Here is an 18,304-nt window from a genome sequence, read left to right on the forward strand (position 1 = left end):
GGTCCTGGAGTTGGAGGTAGGCTCGGGGCTCGTCCGTCTCCCCAGGGGCGGGCATGCACACCCCACAGCGCATTGCGCAGGGGGCCAGCGTCTCTCTCCCTCTCTGCAGCTTGTCCAGCGGGTCCAGACCCTGTCCCAGCTGCTCCTCAGCCTTCAGGTACGGGGGCTCCCGGGGGGCGCGACCTTGCCCTTTTCCTTCCCCTGCTTGAGGTCGGGCTCTGGCGAAGGGCAAGCCTCGTCCTAAAATCAGCCCCTGCCCGCCGCGCCCCTGCAGGCAGTCATCGCCCAGCAGGACAGCTGCGTGGAGATGCAGCGGGCCGCCATCCAGGAGCGCGAGAAGCAGCTGCGGCTGCAGTCCACGCGCGGGAACGTGCTGCTGGAGCAGGAGCGCCAGCGCAACTTCGAGAAGCAGCGGGAGGAGCTGGCCGGCGTGCAGAAGCAGCAGGGCCGCCTGCGGCTGGAGCAGCAGCGCTGGGAGCGCGAGCGGGAGCGCCAGCAGCAGGAGCTGGACCTGGCGGCGGCCCGGCTGCGGCAGCGCGAGGACGAGCAGCTGCAGCTGCAGGAGCAGCTGAGCCAGGAGCGCGAGAAGCTGGAGCAGCAGCGGCGGGCCTACCAGCACGACCTGGAGCGGCTGCGGGAGGCGCAGCGCGCCGTGGAGCGGGAGCGGGAGCAGCTGGAGCAGCAGCGGCGCCTCAAGAAGCAGAACACGGCGCCCGGGGCGCTGCCGCCCGACCCGCCAGCGGAGGTGAGGGCACGCCGTCGCGCGGGCCGTGCGCGTGACCGAGTGTCACCGCGGGTGTGCGCGTCTCCGATCGAGGGCGACTCCGTGGGCCCAGCGCCGGCCCTGCCCCCGGACAGACCCTCCCAGCTAAGAGTGGGGCTGGGTGGACCCACAGGAGGGGGGGTGGGGGTGCACCGCGCAGACCAAGGCCAGCGGCGGGGCCGGTGCCGGGGCGGCCTCCAGCAGGAACGACAACTCTGGGATCCGTCCTCTGTTGCTCGGACAGGCCCAGCCCCCAAGCCACACTCCCAGCTTCAACGGGGATGGCCTGGAAGGGCCCGCCGCCCTCGCCAAAGCGCCAGGAGCCCGGGGGAGCACGCTGCTGGCCGGGGCCGAATTCACAGAGCGCCCCGACATGGCTCGCCGGGACAGCGCCCCGGCTGAGAGCCGGCCGGCCAAGAGCGACGTCCCCATCCAGCTGCTGAGCACCACCAACCAGATCCAGAGGCAGGCGGCCGTGCAGCAGCAGATCCCCACCAAGCTGGCTGCCTCCACGAAGGGCGGCAAGGACAAGGGTGGCAAGAGCAGGGGCTCCCAGCGCTGGGACAGCTCAGGTGAGCCCCGGGTGAGGGGGCGGAGCTGGGGCGGGCAGGCCGAGCACTGGCGGGCCCTCCGCCCCACCCGGAGATGCGGGGTCTTGGGTGCCTCCCCGGTCCCTAGGGCCCTGGACTCGCAGGTCCAGCTCTGGGCAGTTTGTGAAACCAAAGCGGTTTCTTGTGAGCAAACCAAAACGGGACCCAGGGCCATCCTCTGGAGGGGGCAACAGGAGGAACCTGGAAGGCACAGCTGGCAGTACCTGGCTACATGGCCAAAGCTGGTCCTCTCCCCATGTGGAGGTCTCATCCCAAGAAAGAAAATTAAAACATCAGACCCATGGCTTTTTCCCATCTCGGTCCTCAAACAGGGATCGGGGACGAGACAACATCTTGGCAGTTCAGAAAGAAGAGCATGGGTCCCTTAGGGACATCAAGGCAACCAGTGCTTACGCTCCCCACCGAGCCCCCACCCAGGGACGATTCTCGGGCCCGGATCTCTACCGGGTCCTCATCCCCCAGAGGGGACACTGAGGCCCTTGCGTAGAGCACCCTGCAGTGAGAGTCCCCCGAGGGGCTGCCGCGGGGGCTGCCAGCATGCGGGCTCGGGCCGAGGGGAGCCAGCCCTGGGATGCTCCCTGAGGAACAGGGCCTGTGTCCCAGGACTGCTGGGGCTCAAGGGTCATGGGGTCACTCTCTCGTCCAGAGGTTGAATTACTCCAAGGGCTCTCCGGTCAGGTGTCTCTGTCTCTGGGGCTTAACGGCTGAGTGGGTGTGTCTCTAGCCAAAAGGGGGGGGGCTGCTCATCTGCCCGGAGCGAGGCCAAACACCCCAGGCTGTGCCCTCCCTCCCTTAGCCTCCTTCGACCTGAAGCAGCCGCTGCTCCTGAGCAAGCTCATGGGCAAGGACGAGAGCACCGCGCGGAACCGCCGCTCACTGAGCCCCGTCCTGCTCAGCGGCCACAGCTCCGTGCCCCCCGCAGGTGAGCTCAGCCCCCGCCCCCCGGGACAGCAGGGCCACCGCGGGGCCTGGCGGCTGCTGACAACCACCTCTCTCCCTCCCTTCCAGACCCCTGCTGCCCAGCCCCGGCCGACGTCCCCCCCGAGGGCTTCCCCCTCAAGCCTGGGGGCGCCCCCCTGCCCCCCTCCCCCTTGCCACTGCCCACCACACCACTCGACAAGGAAGACGGCAGCAAGGAAGACGTCATCTTCTTCTAGAGTGTGTGTGGCTCGAGGTGCAGACCCTTCCCTGTCCTGCTCTCTGGGGAACAGCCCAGTCGTCCCTCTCCTCGTCCCGAGCAACCCACCACCAACGGCCGCCTGGCTGGGGCCAGGGCCAGGGTCAGGGTCAGGGCCAGGGTCAGGGCCAGGGGTGGCCCGTTGTCTCGAGGCTCTTTCTGTAGGATTAGCAGTGGTGCCTGGGTAACTTTCTAAACCTCTTTTTTTTAACACAAAAAGGAAAGTTTTTAATCGAAGGTTGAACCAGAGCTAACCCGAGGAGGCTGTGTCCAGTCGTAGCACCCCTTTTGGGTAGGGAGACATCGACTCCACGCCGTTTTTCCAAGGTAGTGACAGACGGTGGTGGCTCCGCAAGATTCCTGATGACAGGCAGGTCAGACTCCAGTCTGAGGAGCACGTGCTGGCCCTGGGCCAGGCTCCACAGCCACCAGGAAACGCCGGAACATGTCATTAGGGTCCCGAAAGGGGCTGGGTGGTGTCAGCAGGATCCGCTTCCAAAGCAGAGACTACCTGTATTTGTGGTGAACCTCAAGGCCAGGGCATGAGCTCAGACGGGGTGGCACACAGACCACCGGGGGACAGAAGGCCACAGAGCAGGGCGTATGAAGAGGACGGCCAGTGGCACAGGTGACAGGTTCCATAGGTTCTGAAAGGGACGGGCCATAACTCCTTTTAATTTGACAGAGGTTTTTAAAACCTGCCCTTGCCAAACTTGGTGCTTTCCAGAGGCGCCCCACCACGGCGCATGCGTCTGTGGGGCTCGAGGGCACTAGCCGTTCTCCGAGCGCTCCGTCTGTCCAGAGAAGCCCAATCGAGAGCTTTAGCCAGGGCCAGCACGCTCCTGAGGGTCCACAGACAGTCCTCAGCCCCCATGAGATGGCCGGGTTTTCCTGCGGCTGCAGGGAGGAAGGCCCCAGGGTGGGTGTCCCCCACCGCTGGGCAGGTGCTGGTACCAGGCACGGAGCAGTGGAGCCACCACGTCCTGGCGGACAAGGGTGAAATGCTGGAGGGGTCACACAGGGCCCGCAGACCTCAGACGGGCAGATGGCTCCAGGTGCCTCGTGTCCAGTGAGCTGTGCTAGCTTACGTCACCTCCCCTGGAGGACAAGGGCCACCCGCCCGCTGCACAGCTCTGGACGCTGGGGACCGAGCTGCATGTCCAGGAATGCTCTGGTGCCGGCCAGTGGGTCAGATGCACACACTTCCACAAGCTTGGGTGCAGGGCGGGGGGTGGGGACACTCCAGCCTTTGCTCCCCAGGCTCCCCCACTGAGCCCAGAGTCCGGTCCCTCCCAGCTGACCAGTTCTGAACCTCTCCGGGCACAGTGAATGGTGTGCCAAGCCCGGCCCCTCGGAGAAGCTCTGCCTGCTCCCGCCTCCCTCGGTCCTGACGCGTCCGAGCTCCTCCGTGCCATGTCTGTGATCAGTGTTCGTGTTTTCGTACCGAGACGTCTCAGAGCACTTTAGCAAAGTTGACTTAAGTTCCTGTCCTATTGTGGAGAGCATTCCGGGGCCCTCGTGCTGGGTGATTTCACCGCCACACGCCCCTGTCCGCCTGCTCTGCTCTGACCCTCCGAGGCGCCACGATTCCTCAGCCGATGACAAGTCCGGGGACTCTCCGCGCGGCCGTGCGGCGGGAACTGGGGCGTCCCGCCTCGAGGCAGTGTTGGCGGCGGTCCGTGTCTCGTTCGGGCGAGGCCACGCCTGGGGAGAGCCCGATTTTACTTGTACGGTTGGTGGTTGAGCAGACCCTCTTATTTCTGTGGGACCTGTGCGCGTCTTCGTTCATTGTGACCGTCATCTTAGTCCCCCGACAATTACTTGTGTGATGATTGCCGCGTTTCCTCACCGCGGGCGCTTCAGACCCGCCTTAGAACTTAAGACCTGATTCCAGCAATAAACGTGTCGAAGATGAGCCGACGGGAGTGTTCGTTTGGGGGTTCGGGGTTTTGTTGTAGCATCGTCGTCCCGAACGTCAGTGCCATAAGGGCGGTCAGCTCACCGGGCGGGGCTCCCCTCACGCTCCCCTTAGGAAGCTCCAGACAATGACTGCGACCAGACATTGGAGTCAGAGGCAGCGGGGTGCCGGGGACCCCCAGGAGAAGCGGCCCTCCAGACGAGGCTGCGGGGCGGGGATGTGGCCAAGGCCTCCCTGCTCTGGCAGGGTCCCCTTCCATTTAGGCCTGTTCCCGTGCTCTTGGGAGGTCAGCCTCCTGGACAAGGAGCCATTGCCCGGAGTAGGGCCTGCTGGCTCCTGGGCCATCCGCAAGGCCCATCTGCCTCCCTGCTCCCCGAACGAGCTGAGTTTGCGTCCTGAGAAAACCCTTTCAGGCCCCACTCCCGGGAACTGACTGGCTTTGCCCCCACCTGAGAGGCTGAAGTTGCCAGCCCCGGGGAAGGGCATGGGGCAGGGGGTGCGGCCACACTACAGGTGGGGCTTCTCGATAGCCCAGCGGTGTGTCCCAGCACAGCCTCAGCCCTGGCATCTGGCTCTGCCTAGGCCCATGGGACACCAGCCTGCTGGGGGACCTGTGAGCGGACAGGTTACATATGCGGGTGTTCATGGCTCCCCCACAATCACACTGTTCTGAGTGCCAGGAAGGGGGCCTCTGCTAAGGGCCAAGGTGAGCACGCCCCCCTCTGCAAGAGGTGAGGGGGACACTAACCCAGCCTGGCCCCCTCCTCTCGTCCAGATGGATGGGTAAGGGCAGGGTGCTCCAGCCAAGGCCAGGTGGGGGGTCTTCCGCACCCCGTGTTAACCCAGAGGGGCTTCCACCCCAGCTCTTCCCACCCCATAGCCTCCTTGTAGGACAAGACGTGGGGGGTGTCACATGAAACCTGATCCCCTATGCTTTCTGGCTAGGACTCAGAAGTGGAGGGTCCGAGGACACGTCAAGAGGGGCAGGCGTGGGCTGGCCACCATCTGCAGGTGCCTGCCTGAGGCCACACACACGGGCCTCTCACGTGTCAGCCTGGAAAATAGACACATCCATGATCCCCATGAGGTGGGAGACAGGAGCCTGCGTGGCCCGGCCCCAGCTCGGAGCCCATAGAATACTCAGACCGGCCCTGGGCCCAAGCCGTGGCGGAGTGGGAAATGCTTCGGCCACAGCAAGCACCCTGGAGCTGCCCAGAGGGACAAGACACAGGTGTGGCCTGGTGGGAGGCGGGATCCGTGGCCCCTATGCCCGAGACGAGGCATGGGAGAGCGGCTCGCCTTGGCTGAAGGCTGCTCAGGGCCAGCGGGCTGTGCTCGCAGAGTTGGAGAGGACCCACTGGGCCAAGCACATTCCAGAAGGCAGGCTGGGGAGGTGTGGTTTCCAGGTGGCACCTGCACCCCCTCCGAAAATGCACAGGGCCGCCGCCGCCGCGGAAAGAGCAGGCGGGTGAGCGAGGGGGCCTGCAGGCGGGAGGGGCAGGGGGCCAGGGACTGAGAAACAGGCTCTCGCACCTGGGCCTGGCACCAACACGCCATTTAATCGATCATCATTTCGACTTTCCCGCACGGCGCACGCCGGCCTGGCGAGGTGCCGTGAGGCCCGCAGCAGCCTTCTCCGCATGTGAGGCCTGGGGACCCCTCCTCTGGCCCTGAGAGAAGCCTCGGCCACAGAGCCCCGGCCTAGTTGGAAAGGCCCTGGCCTCAGCCCCTGGGGGGCCTCAGCCCCGCTGACATCCTGCCCCACCAAGGGCTTGTGTCCGAGGCGGTGCCGTGCGTTCTCTGGATTACACCTCCCTACACCTGGCATTGATTCGCTCAGTTACAGACCCAGCCCCTACCCGAGTGATTACTGCTTTGTGGGAAGGGGCCCTCCGGTGGGGTTCCAGCCGCATCCACACCTCCCAGGCTACATCAGGGGGTGGGGGCCTCAGCCTGGCCGCCGGCCCGGACAGCCTGGTACACACTGAGGAGGGAGGAGACGGTCCCGAGGAGGCCCACGAGCCACAGGGGGAAGCGGCCAGCCCACAGGACACCCGGAGGCAGCCAGTGCACAGCATTGGCCAGATCGGCCACGTTGCTCAGAAGGGTCAGCACCTCCGACTGGACCTGGGCCTCCATGGCCCTCCTCTTGGTCCGGGGCAGCCGGCTGTGGGAGCAAAGAGAAGATGCTGGGGAAGACCCATGCACACCCACGCTCACCCCAACGGGCAGGAAGAGGTGACAGCAGAGTGCGAAGTGATGGGGCTGAGTCCCTGTCACACCCTCCAGAGGGAGCCCAACGCAGGAACAGGGCACAGCCTGGCAGTGGGAAGTCTCAAACCCACACCTCAGTCCTCTGGGCCCTGGAGACAGGCAGGGAGCTGGGGGGCGCAGGGAGCTGCTCAGTGGGCACAGCGTTGCCCCACATCCCTTCTCAGGATGAAACAGTGACAGTGACTACAGTCCTCAAGAAACCACTCTGTCTCATCATCCTCCAGGGATGAGGGCTCAGCCACTTCCTGCCGACAGGTCCTCAAGCAAGCCTCAGTTTCCCCATCTGAGCCAGCCCCTGGAGCTGCTGTAAGGCCCCCCGCGCAGGCCCGCACAGGGGAGAGGCTGAAAACTGGTGGCAGCTCAAAGCACCTCCCCGGCTACGAAGACCCACCAGGGTCCCCAGCTTGGGGGAAGATGTCGCCTTTCTCCGGGCAAAACCCAGGGTCGTACCTGGTGAAGGCCACCGCGGGGCCCCTCAGCCTCCGTCTCAGCATCAGGATCATCCTCAAGGACCTGCAACGGGCAAGAAAAGCAGGGTGAGGGCACAGGGGTTAGCTCCCCATCGCCACACGTCCCCTGTGAAGTCCACTGAGCTCACTGGGTGCCTCCCGCCGCCCTGGGCCCCAGAAGCTCGTGGAGACTCCTAATTTGGACCCTGACTTGCCTGCACTGTCCACACAAGATCTGGAAGCATCTAGTGCTTCTGATGTCGGAGCCAGGCATGGGTCCCTGTCCAGGTGACCTGTCCCCAGAGAACAGGGGACACAAGTCCGCACCTGCAGTGAGGTAAGTGGGTCTCCATCAGAGCCACCTGGAAGATGGGCAAAACGCCAGTTCCTGGGCCCCGGGTCCCCAGACTAGCAGCATCCGAACCTCTTGCACCTGGACATCTGCCTTTCAGCAACCTCCCTGGTGATTCTCAGGCACCTTGGGGTCCTGCAGACTCCTGGTCGGGACCCCCACGCTTGCTCGCACCAAATAGAAATGATGGGAGAAGTGTCAGCTCTAAAAACGAATGGGCAGAGCACAGACGATTTGAGGGCAGTGCCACTCCTCTGTGATACCGTAACGGTGGAAATGTCTCATCACACATCTGTCCAAGCCCTCAGGATGGATCCTGATGTAGACCAGGGACTTGGGGTGCCCCTGACTTGTCGACGTGGATCCTATCGACTGCTGGGGGAGTTTGATAATGGAGGGACCGCGGAGTGGGTGGGGATCTGTGGAAACTCTCTTTACTTTCGGTTCAACTGCGCTGTGAAGCTGAAACTCTAAAAATAAAAGTCCGTTTTACAAAATTAATGGGGGCGCCTGGGTGGCTCAGTCGTTAAGCGTCTGCCTTCGGCTCGGGTCATGATCCCAGAGTCCTGGGATCGAGTCCCGCATCGGGCTCCCTGCTCAGCAGGAAGCCTGCTTCTCCCTCTCCCTCTGCTTGTGTTCCCTCTCGCTGTGTCTCTCTCTGTCAAATAAATAAAATCTTTTAAAAAATAAATAAAAATAAAATAAAAAATGAATGGAACCGGGGCGCCAGGCTGGCTCAGTCGGCGGAGCGTGCCACTCCTGGTTTCGGGGTTGTGAGTTCGAGCCCCACATTGGGTGTTGAGATGACTTAAAAATAAAAATAAAAAAAATCTTTAAAAAAGAAATTAATGGAAGCAAGGCTGCTCTAAAACAGGAACGGGAAGCCTCTTGGGGCCCGAGGTCCCGGGCACTCCGAGGAGAGGCCGTGAGCCAGCCCCCGGATTGCTGCGGACTCGGGAACGTCCACAGCGCAGCCCGCCGTAGGGAAGGCAGGCCAAGCCAGGAGAGAGGAGGCAAGCTGCACCCGGCCCACAACAGGGGGGCGCCTAGATCAAGGGCCCTCCTCCGCAGGGGTGTCGGCAGGGTGTGAGATCAAAGGCCAGAAAGAACCACCAGAGTATGGAGAGTGGGGCTGGACTGTGGATGGTTTGAATCTTCCACTCTGGGTGTGCTCATCTTCCAGACCACCGATGATAAGAGTATCATTAGGGCAAGTGTCAGCGGGGAAACAAGGGCTGCTGACCGTCAGTGTCTGGCCTGAGACAAGTGGCAGCTGACGTGGTCCCCGCCCCCTCCCTCGGGGATCTGAGAGGCCTGCCCCGCCTGTGCTTTCTGGGCACGGAGCTCGGAACAAACCCGCTCAGCACATTTACAGAGAGGGAAGTGTTCCGGAGGAAACCATTATCTGAAAGTTCTAGAAACAGTATGGGTTTCAGAAGCACACAGCCGGTCATGAAACTCCTGGCTGTTCTCTCTGGGAGCGTTTGCCAACGACCGCGCGCGCACAGAGACCCGGGGAAAGGCAGTCCCACCAGCTACTTCTGTCTGGGCCCGGACTTTCTGCTTCCTTGGTCCGGGGGGCACAACCATGCCCTCCAGAGATGTCCACACCCTCACCCCGGGCCCTGTGAGTGTGTTGCCTCACAGGGCCCTCACGGCGGGGAGGCAGCAGGGTGGGAGTTGGAGACGTGCCCAAGGAAACAGGCTGTGCCCTGAAGACGGAGGGAGGGACCAAGAGTGAGCCAAGGCAGGCAGTGGTCTCTAGAAGCCGGAAAAGGCAGGAATGGAGTCTCCCCCGGAGCCTCCCCAAGGAGCACAGTAAATCCACGCTGGGCTTCCGACCTCCAGAGCTGTGAGACTGTGTGTGTTGTCTAAGGTCAGGGTTTGTGGGAGTCTGTTACAGCAGCTCGGAGGGGGGTTGGGGTTTAGGGAGGCGCCCCTTACGGCCTGGCGGGCGTGAAGGCCATGTACCTGGCAATGCCCAGGAGCAGGGAGAGGCCCCAGAAGGCTGTGCTCAGTGTCCACCACCGGGCAGAGTCCACGCGGAGGATCTTGGCATCAGCAGCCCAGGCGATGTGCTCACAGGGGTAGTAGAGCTGGTCGGCCAGGTTGCCCAGGACCGACACGCAGCGGACAAAGATGTCCTCCTCCTGCAGGGCCAGGAGAGAGGGGGGCAGGGGCCTGGAGTCAGACCTACCCAGGCCCATTTCAGAGACCCAGACCAAGCCAGATGGCAGTCACGGGGCAACGTCCAGGCCCCCGTGAATGGCCACTGCAGGGAAGGAAAGGCCTGATTTCTGCTTCTCAGCAGTGTGGTCACCATCGCCCCCGGAGAAGCAGGTGTCCACCTAGCTGCACAGGGGATTCCCGGGATGCTTCAAAACCCCGGCCCCAGCCCCGGGGATCCTGCCTCACTAGGTCTGGTGTAGGCCCTGGCACCAGGAATGTCTAAGTTCCCGGATGATTCCCAAGTAGGACAACTCGGGATGCCCTGCATCAGGGCCTTCCCACCCCGCGCCCAGGTCTCCAGGCCAGACTCCCTGGCACAGGGCTCCAGGAGAGCTGCCGGGGGCGGGGGGGGGGGGGGGGGGGGGGGGGGAGCCCTGCAGCGCACCCCAACCTGACAGGGCAGGGCGGTACCCTAACACGCTTAGTGCCGACAGTAAGCGGGCACTAGGCTGCAAAGCTTGGGTCACCTCCCCAAGCCAGACAGGGGTCACCAGCCCCGCAAACAGGCAAACTGAGGTCCTTAGGGGAAGCTGCCACCTGCCCCCCTCATACAAGCACAGGCCTCAGGCCTTCGAAGAGCAGAACCCAAGCCCTCGACCAAGTTCTGAGCCATGGCCTGTACCCAGCGAGGTGGGGCCAGTTGAGGCTGCAGGAGCCTGGTGCCCAGGCCGCATTCCTGGGCCCCACCCCTCAGGACTCTGCCCCCTGGAGGCCTCCAGGCTGCCCCCCCTCCCCTGTCCTTACATCCTGCCTTCAGCCCTCTCATCCTCAATGCCTGCCACACCCCTCACCCCCCTCTCCATCTTCCCAGGAGCCCCCTCCTGAGCCCCCTTCCTTCCTACTAACCTCCCTCTGGATTCTGAACCCCACTCGAGCTCCCCCATCCTGCCTGGGACCTTCTGGTGCGTTTGGCGTATTTCAGTCCTCACAAGAACAGGGCCCTCCCCGCCTCCTCCCCAGTGTGCTCCTTCCACCAGGGTCTCCAGACAAGCAGTGAGGCTGAGGCCCTAGACTGGGGAGGAAGAGACACTCACAGGGGCTCAGACACCTAAACACTGGACCCAGCAAGAGGAGTTCTTGTTCTGGCCAAGGGATATACAAGGTGCAGAGGGCCCCTGCCCCTTGTCTAGGGACGAAGAAGAGAATTGGTCCGGGAAGGGGTCCTCCGGGGACACATGGGCACCATGCCTTAATCGAAGAAGAGGATAGGAGACAGGCATTAAAACAGGAGGAAAAGTCCAGAAAGCACTTGAGATTGAGGTGACTGGGCCACAGGCGCTGAAGCGGACAGAGGGTGGATGCATCCGAACGCGGAGTGGCTCAGAGGGATGTGGGGGGGTCGGACAGAGCAGCCCAGGGAGGGGCTTCATTTGGCCAGGTTGGCCCAAGGCAGGTTCTGAGCCCATCCCCTGGGGAAATGTCCCCTGTTGTAACAGCAAAATCGACATGTCCACCGGCAGGGGATCAGTTAAATAAATCACCATCCAGCTCTCCGGCAGAGTACTCCACGGCGGCAAAGGGAGGAGCTCTATCTGGACTGAGAGGGAGCGACCTCCAAGCTGTGCTGTGTAAGAGAAGAAAGCAAGTGCCGAACCGTGTACAAGGCACACAACCCATTACATAAACAAGGTGATTTGCCTGCACACAGACGGGACACCTCATGAAGGAATCACAGAAAGCTAACGACAGTAGTTGCCTCTGAGGAGGAAAACCAGTGGTGAGGGGATCAGGAAGGAGGGAGACTTTTTAATGATACAGCCTTTCGGAATGTATGCACATATAAGGCCTTTTTTCATTTAAATTCAAATGAGAACATCGGATCATCTCACAAAAGCAAGCAAAATTTTTAAAAATAAGAAAAGGCCCACACCGCTGCCTTTAGACAAGTCCATAAAACGCCAGCCCCCCCCCCCCCCCCCCCCCGTTACCTCTGCCCCCAGGCCATACTGCTTCGTGTAGATAAACATGGCCACATCATCAAAGAGTCGCAGGACCGTCCTACAGTGGCTGAGTTGGGAGGACAGGGTCAGCAGGCGCGTCCCCACTTCTGACCTGGCTGGACAACGTTCCACCAGGACCCCGCCAACCAGTTGGAAGCAGTACCCCAGCGTTCGGATCTGTGGGAAACCGGAAGCAGTCAGCACGGCCCTGCTCCTGGACTAAGCTAGATCGGCCCCCACATGGCCATGGGTCCCATGGAATCAAGTTGGGGGTCGGGCGGCTTGTGCAGACTAGATCAACAAACTTCCAGTAAAAGATGAAAGCTTGAAGAGATACTTGCAGGTGGGACACATGGAGAAACGTGACCTCACTGTCCAAAAGTCACTGTGGAGACCCTAAGAGAGGGCTGGCTTGTGTCACTGAGGGGCATACCCTTTCGAGACAGATGGGACCAAAACAAGAAAATGCAACCATTTCGCACCTCGTGGGTCCTCCTTTTCCCAGCAGGCAGGAGGACGAGGTGGACGCATATATTCGCCTCTACCCAGCTGGACCAATGTCTGCAGCTGGGCTGCGGAGTGGAGAAGTGATTGGGCCTCAGCCCAGTGAGCCAAAGGGTAATCTGCTTGAATTACTTCAGTGAGAAGGAATCCACTCAGTGGGTGATTTGGGGCATTGGGAACCGGGTCAGCTTCACCACCCTTACATCTTTATTTCATCTGCTTTCCGGAAATTGCTCTTTCCTGTTGTTTTATATATTATTTTCACTTATCATTTCTTTTCAGTCCCTGTGTAATAGCAAAACTCTGCATTTTAAATGTACAGCTTGGGAATGTATTAAAACCTGAATGCCCAATCATAAGGGATTTGAATGGAACCTAACTGCCCACCACTGGCACATTTCCTGGTACAACCTAAATGGCTACCTATAAGAGAAAAACAGGAACACGCTGAGCGTCTGCCTTCAAGGGCCTTCCAGCCATATGGGAAAGCCCTAAAAATCCTAAATCCCCCTATGAGATTGTCAGGGACAACCCAGGGACCAACTACAGCGGCCCAGTCGGATCCTAAATGCTCAACTAGGGATTTGGTTGGCCTGGAAATGTCCAGCCGGGGTGAACTGAACCACCTAAGTGCCCAATTGGAGGGGATTTGGTCGCAACCTCAATGCCCAGCCATACAGCGGGTGCTGCAACACCCTAAGTCCTCATACGAGACTGCCTGGGACAACCCAGTGACCACCTTCAGTGGTCTGGTCGGATCCCCAATGTCCAAACGTGCGGATTTGGTTGGTATTGAAAATACCCCACCATGATGAGTTAGCAGGAACCACCAATATGTCCACCGCTAGGGGACAGGGTCGGGGCCCAGCCGGGAGAGCGCCTCTGCGACGGGGGATCCTGAGCGACCCGCCCCGTTCTGGCCTCGGTTTCCAGTCTCTGAGCTCCGGCCCTGATCCGGGACAGCCGCGCTCCGCCCCAGCCTCACCAGGCGGTCCCGACCCCTATAGGACTCCAGCGCCGACGCCAGACCGGTCAGCGCCGCCATGGCAACTCCGCTGTGACGCCACCGTGACGTCGGCGCGCGGCGCCAGGGGCGGGGGCAAGGCGCGCGGCCACGCCCCCCGGGAACGCTCTGCGCAGGCGCCGCCGCGACCCTTTGTCCTGGGCTGGGCCTTTGTCTGCTGCAGGGAGCGGGTCAGTCTGCAGCTTAGTGGTCGGCACGTGTGCGCTCAGCCGGGCTTCTGCCCCGCGTCGGCTCGTCTTTTCAAAGTTAACTGTCTACCAGCCAATATCCAAGCGAAAGCACCAACCTGTTTGCTCTGGTTCAAGAACGGATTTTTCTTTTAAACTTCTGTGCTTCACCCTTTCTGCGTTGTCTGCGCATCTATAGTGAGCATATACAGCTGTTGTAAATCCATAAAAGGCGTTTTGAGAAAGTTAAGGAAACTTATAGACTCGTTCTAGAATAGGCAAGATTCTGGTAAGTGGAGATGCTCTGAAGAGGATAACTATGTGGCTGGGAAGAGGATGTTAAATTGTTCACCTTTGTACCAGTTTGTAGCTTTCACCCTCCCCCGCCCAGTTTGATTGAGATATAGCTGATGTACGTCACTGTATGGATTTCAGGTGCACAGCATAAAAGTTTGACTCAGACACCGTGAAATGATTACAATTAAGTTTAGTTTAGCAACCATCACCTAGTATCATTTGGTAGCTTTTGAATTTTGTGCAACATGCATGTATTCTCTCATCAGAAAGTCAAATGAAATTTTTCAAAAAGTTACCATGACCTGCTTCCCTTTTTTTTTTAAATTGTGGTAATATTCACGTAAGAGTCACCATTTTAAGATGTACAATGCGGTGGCATTTACAACACCCACCTGTATAAACATCACCCCTTTCTAGCTTCAAAACATTTTCATCACCCTCAGAGGAGACCCTGTAATTCTGGCAAGCAGTTAATCTATCCCTCCCTACCCCAGCCCCTACCCTCCACCATCTGCTTTGTCTCGGTGGGCTTACCCATTCTGGATATTTCCTATAAATGGAATAATGCGATATGTGACCATTTGTGTCTGGCTCCTTTCACTGAGCACCATGTTTCCAGGGGTTCGTCCACATTGTAGCTTATATTAATACTCCCTTCCTTTTGTGGCTGCGTAATATTCCCGGGTATGGATCCACCACATTTCATTTATCCATTCAGCCACTGATGGACCGCTGGGTTGTTTCCACATTTTGGCGACTGTGAATAATGCTGCTATGACCCTGGGTGTGCGTGTCTCTGTTCAAGTCTCTGCCTTCAACTTCAGTCCCTTTGGGTAGATACCCAGGAGTGGAATGGCGGGGTCATATGGTAGCTCTATGTTTGACTTTTCAAGGAACCACTAGACTGTTTTCCACATCGGCTGCACCATTTGACAGTCCCATCAGCAAGGCACAACATTCTCCACGTTCTTGCCAACGTTTTTATTACTGCCTTGTTATTATGGCCATCCTGCTGGGTGGGACATGGTATTTCACTATAGCTTTGTTTTGTATTTCCCTAATGACTCATGATGTTGACTGGTTGCCTTTTGCAAAATATTTCCCCTTGATTTCAACTTCTATGACTTCCTGCCTCGCTCCCTTCTTTCCAACCACCCTCCCTTCCTCCTGGTGCTAGAAGTTACACGCCTGGGTGGCACAGCGGTTAAGCGTCTGCCTTCGGCTCGGGGCGTGATCCCGGTGTTATGGGATCGAGCCCCACATCAGGCTCCTCCACTATGAGCCTGCTTCTTCCTCTCCCACTCCCCCTGCTTGTGTTCCCTCTCTCACTGGCTGGCTCTATCTCTGTCGAATAAATAAATAAAATCTTAAAAAAAAAAAAAGTTACAGTACGCTCCTGCCCCAGGGCCTTTGCATTGGCTGTGCCCTCTGCCTCAAATGCTCTCCCTCCAGATTCCCGCATGGCCCCCTCCCTCACCTCCTCCCCATGTTTACTCGAACATCATCTTCTCATTGGACCTTCCCATCACACCCTCCTGGGCACTTCCTACCCACATTTCCTGCTGCCTATTTTCCTCCTAAGCTTGGAATATTATCTGACATAACTATATCGCTTCTTCATCTAGTTTTCTAATTATTTGTCTCTCAACAGAATGTGAGAACTTTGATCTGTCTTGGTCATAGCTATGAACCCACAGTCTGGCACAAAATAGTTTCTTAATAAGTACCATAACCTGCAGGGCTCAGCTCCCCACCCAAAGCTCTGTGCTCAGTCTCCACCCACACGATCCTCGGAAACCTCCCTCTACTCCCACAACTTCTCTGCCCCCTCTTCACTGGCCTCCCCCTCATGCCTCTTTAATCCTGACCTGACTTCTGCTCCCACCTGCCCCCTGGACACTTTCCCTGTGCAACCCCATCCCCACACTCAACATGTCCCAGCATCATCCGGAACATCTTGCTCTCCCCTGTCCCCATCTCAGGGCTGCCCTGCCAGTCACAGACCTGGACATTGTCACCTCTTTCTCTCCACACACACCCCTCCCACATCCCAACAGTCACCAAAATGTCACTAGAATCCATCCACTTCTTCCTGGCCCCCAACCCCCTCCATAGGCAGCCCCCTCCCCTCCCCAAGCCCTGGACTCCAAGCCCCACCTCCCCCAGGTCCACCTTCCCTACATCTCAAGATGGGGAGTCAAGAGACTCTTTAACTGGGGGACTGGGTGGCTCAGTCCTCAAGCGTCTGCCTTTTGCTCAGGTCGTGGTCCCAGGGTCCTGGATTGAGCCCCGCATCAGGCTCCCTGCTCGGCAGAGAGCCTGCTTCTCCCTCTCCCTCTGCCTGCTGCTCCCCCTACTTTTGCTCGCTCTCTCTCTGTCAAATACATAAATAAAATCTTAAAAAGAAAAAGAGAGAGAGAGACTCTTTAACCCCCACATCTGACCACAGCCCTCCTTGCTTAAGACAGGGACAGACGTCTGTGCGCCCCCACCCCCCAGCTAGGGACACTGTTCCTGCAGCAGAAAAATGCCAAACCAAGCCCAAGGCCTGCAGAAGAAGAGGGTCTTGGGCTGTTCTGCTGCTGAGTGGCTAGATCCCTTCTCTTGAGCCCACGCTGTCCCGGACAGCTTCCGCAATGGCACAGTGCGTCTCTCTGAGTGACTGCTGAGCTCCAGGCCCTGTGCCAGGCACCAAGCACACAGCACTGAGCCTTGCAAGCCCTGCCCAGCCCTCCCAGCATCCTCCGCCATCTGGTTAGGGCCGAGCTTGACCTTTGAGAGAGAGACGGGAGCTAGCCTGGCGTTCACAGCTGGCCTTGTTGTTGCTAGGAGCTGGCCTGGCAGTCCCAGCTAAGCCCTGGTGTTCTCCTGCGGGACATAAATAATTTTGCGGAATGCCAACAATGGACAAGGCCACTCCGTGACCGTGCTGGAACAAGACAAAACACGCTCGCTCCGCGACCACGTCTGAATGCAGGCAAAACATGAGCATTGTCCAAACCACAGCAGCAACCAGACATTCCCTTTTCCTGGACAGTCTGTGTGGCTGCTGTTCTTTTACCAATGACAGCTTTATTCTTGCTTCATTCCTTAGACTATCTGATAAAAACTAAGACCGTCAATAATAGAATTACCTCTCTGCCTTTGCTTCCCAACAGCATCGAGGATCCACCTCCTGGGTCCTTCTTTTCCCAGCAGGCAGAAGGACTAGGCTGGAATGTGTATTTGCAACAACCTGGCTGGGCCCTCAGCTGGGCTCCATGCAGGGGAGCCAGCGATGGGACCTCAAACCAGTAGACAAAACAATAATTTGCTTGAATTTAGTGAGAAGAAACCCACTCAGTAAGTAAGTCCTAGAGAGGTATTAGCTAATGTTACAATGACAGTTGTATTGCAGTGTGAATGTATCAAATTAATACGTTGTGAATCTCAAACACAGGCAATGTTATGTGTCAATTAAGAAAGAGAGAGAAAAAGAAAGGGAGAAAGGGAGGGAAGGGGGGGTGCCTGGGTGGCTCAGTGGGTTAAGCATCTGCCTTTGGCTCAGGTCCTGATCCCGGGGTCCTGGGATCGAGCCCCACGTCAGCTGAGCTGGGGAGCGTGCTTCTCCCTCTCCTCCCTGCTCGTGCTCGCTCTTACTATCTCTGTCTGTCTCTCTCAAATAAATAAATAAAATCTTTAGAATAAAAAAAGAAAGAAAGAGGGGCGCCTGGGTGGCACAGCGGTTAAGCGTCTGCCTTCGGCTCAGGGCGTGATCCTGGCGTTGCGGGATCGAGCCCCACATCAGGCTCCTCCGCTAGGAGCCTGCTTCTTCCTCTCCCACTCCCCCTGCTTGTGTTCCCCCTCTCGCTGGCTGTCTCTATCTCTGTCGAATCAAAAAATATATATATAAAAAAAAAAAAGAAAGAAAGAGAAAGGACCCATTTTGTAGCTGATTTGGGGTCATGAACTGGGGCCCTTGTATCTTTATTTCACATATTGGGGGTTTTTTTTAAGAAATTGTTTTTCCATGTTAAAAAAATGTTATTTATTGTGATAAAATATACATAACATGAAATTTACCATGATAACTATTTTTAAATGCACAGCTCAGTGGCACAAAGTGCGTTCACACAACCACCCCCACCCTCCATCTCCAGAACTTTTCATCTTCCCAAACCTAAGTTTGTCCCCATGAAAGACTGACTCCCCCTTTCCCCCTTTCCTATTATGGTATGTATTATTTTCATACAGGATCATCTCAAAAGGGAAAGTCAAATTCCCCACCAGTAAGAGCATGAGACTTCCTTGAACCTCCCCGGAATCACGGAAGAGAAGCCTGTCTCACACCCACAGAGCCCCAGGGAGGGCGCTCTCCCCCACCCCCACCGTCACAAGTAACAAGCTTGAATTTGTTCAGGCCCACAGATGTGTTCCTGAAGGTCTTTGGGCTGGGAGGGCACTGACGTCCTTAAGGGTACCTTGGAGGTCTGTGAGCCCTGGGATGACACTAAGCATTGCAGTGACCCAAAGACCAAAGACACTGGCTGGTCCTGTGCGGGGGAGTGTCAGGAAGCCGACCAGCAGGAAAACTTTGGGAAATGATAGTAATGAACACCA

The 18,304-nt window shown here is 58.5% G+C and overlaps 2 protein-coding genes across 3 annotated transcripts in view; one reads left to right on the forward strand and one right to left on the reverse strand.

The window, feature by feature from the left end:
* Nucleotides 1-4,466, forward strand: part of ARHGEF18 (Rho/Rac guanine nucleotide exchange factor 18) — an 85,668-nt gene extending 81,202 nt beyond the window's left edge. The window contains exons 26-29 of the mRNA XM_040629393.1: nucleotides 275-745; nucleotides 1,008-1,335; nucleotides 2,171-2,296; nucleotides 2,383-4,466. Coding sequence (XP_040485327.1) covers nucleotides 275-745; nucleotides 1,008-1,335; nucleotides 2,171-2,296; nucleotides 2,383-2,531 — 1,074 coding nt within the window. The 3' untranslated portion in view covers nucleotides 2,532-4,466. The remainder of the gene's footprint in view (nucleotides 1-274; nucleotides 746-1,007; nucleotides 1,336-2,170; nucleotides 2,297-2,382) is intronic.
* Nucleotides 4,467-6,007: 1,541 nt separating this feature from the next.
* Nucleotides 6,008-13,291, reverse strand: PEX11G (peroxisomal biogenesis factor 11 gamma). Of its 2 annotated transcripts, none has more exons than XM_040629391.1 (5): nucleotides 13,203-13,291; nucleotides 11,702-11,890; nucleotides 9,516-9,694; nucleotides 7,194-7,256; nucleotides 6,008-6,636 (listed from the first exon to the last, which is right to left on the reverse strand). In XM_040629391.1, the coding sequence occupies exons 1-5, from the start codon at nucleotides 13,260-13,262 to the stop codon at nucleotides 6,402-6,404; spliced, it is 726 nt and encodes a 241-aa protein (XP_040485325.1). In that variant the 5' UTR covers nucleotides 13,263-13,291; the 3' UTR covers nucleotides 6,008-6,401. The 2 variants fall into 2 exon arrangements, with proteins under 2 accessions (XP_040485325.1, XP_008709551.1); XM_008711329.2 differs by lacking the exon at nucleotides 13,203-13,291 and adding an exon at nucleotides 13,025-13,163.
* Nucleotides 13,292-18,304: the final 5,013 nt, after the last annotated feature.

Source organism: Ursus maritimus, unplaced genomic scaffold (assembly GCF_017311325.1).
Source record: "Ursus maritimus isolate PB19 unplaced genomic scaffold, ASM1731132v1 scaffold_14, whole genome shotgun sequence".
Classification (NCBI taxonomy): Eukaryota; Metazoa; Chordata; class Mammalia; order Carnivora; family Ursidae; genus Ursus; species Ursus maritimus.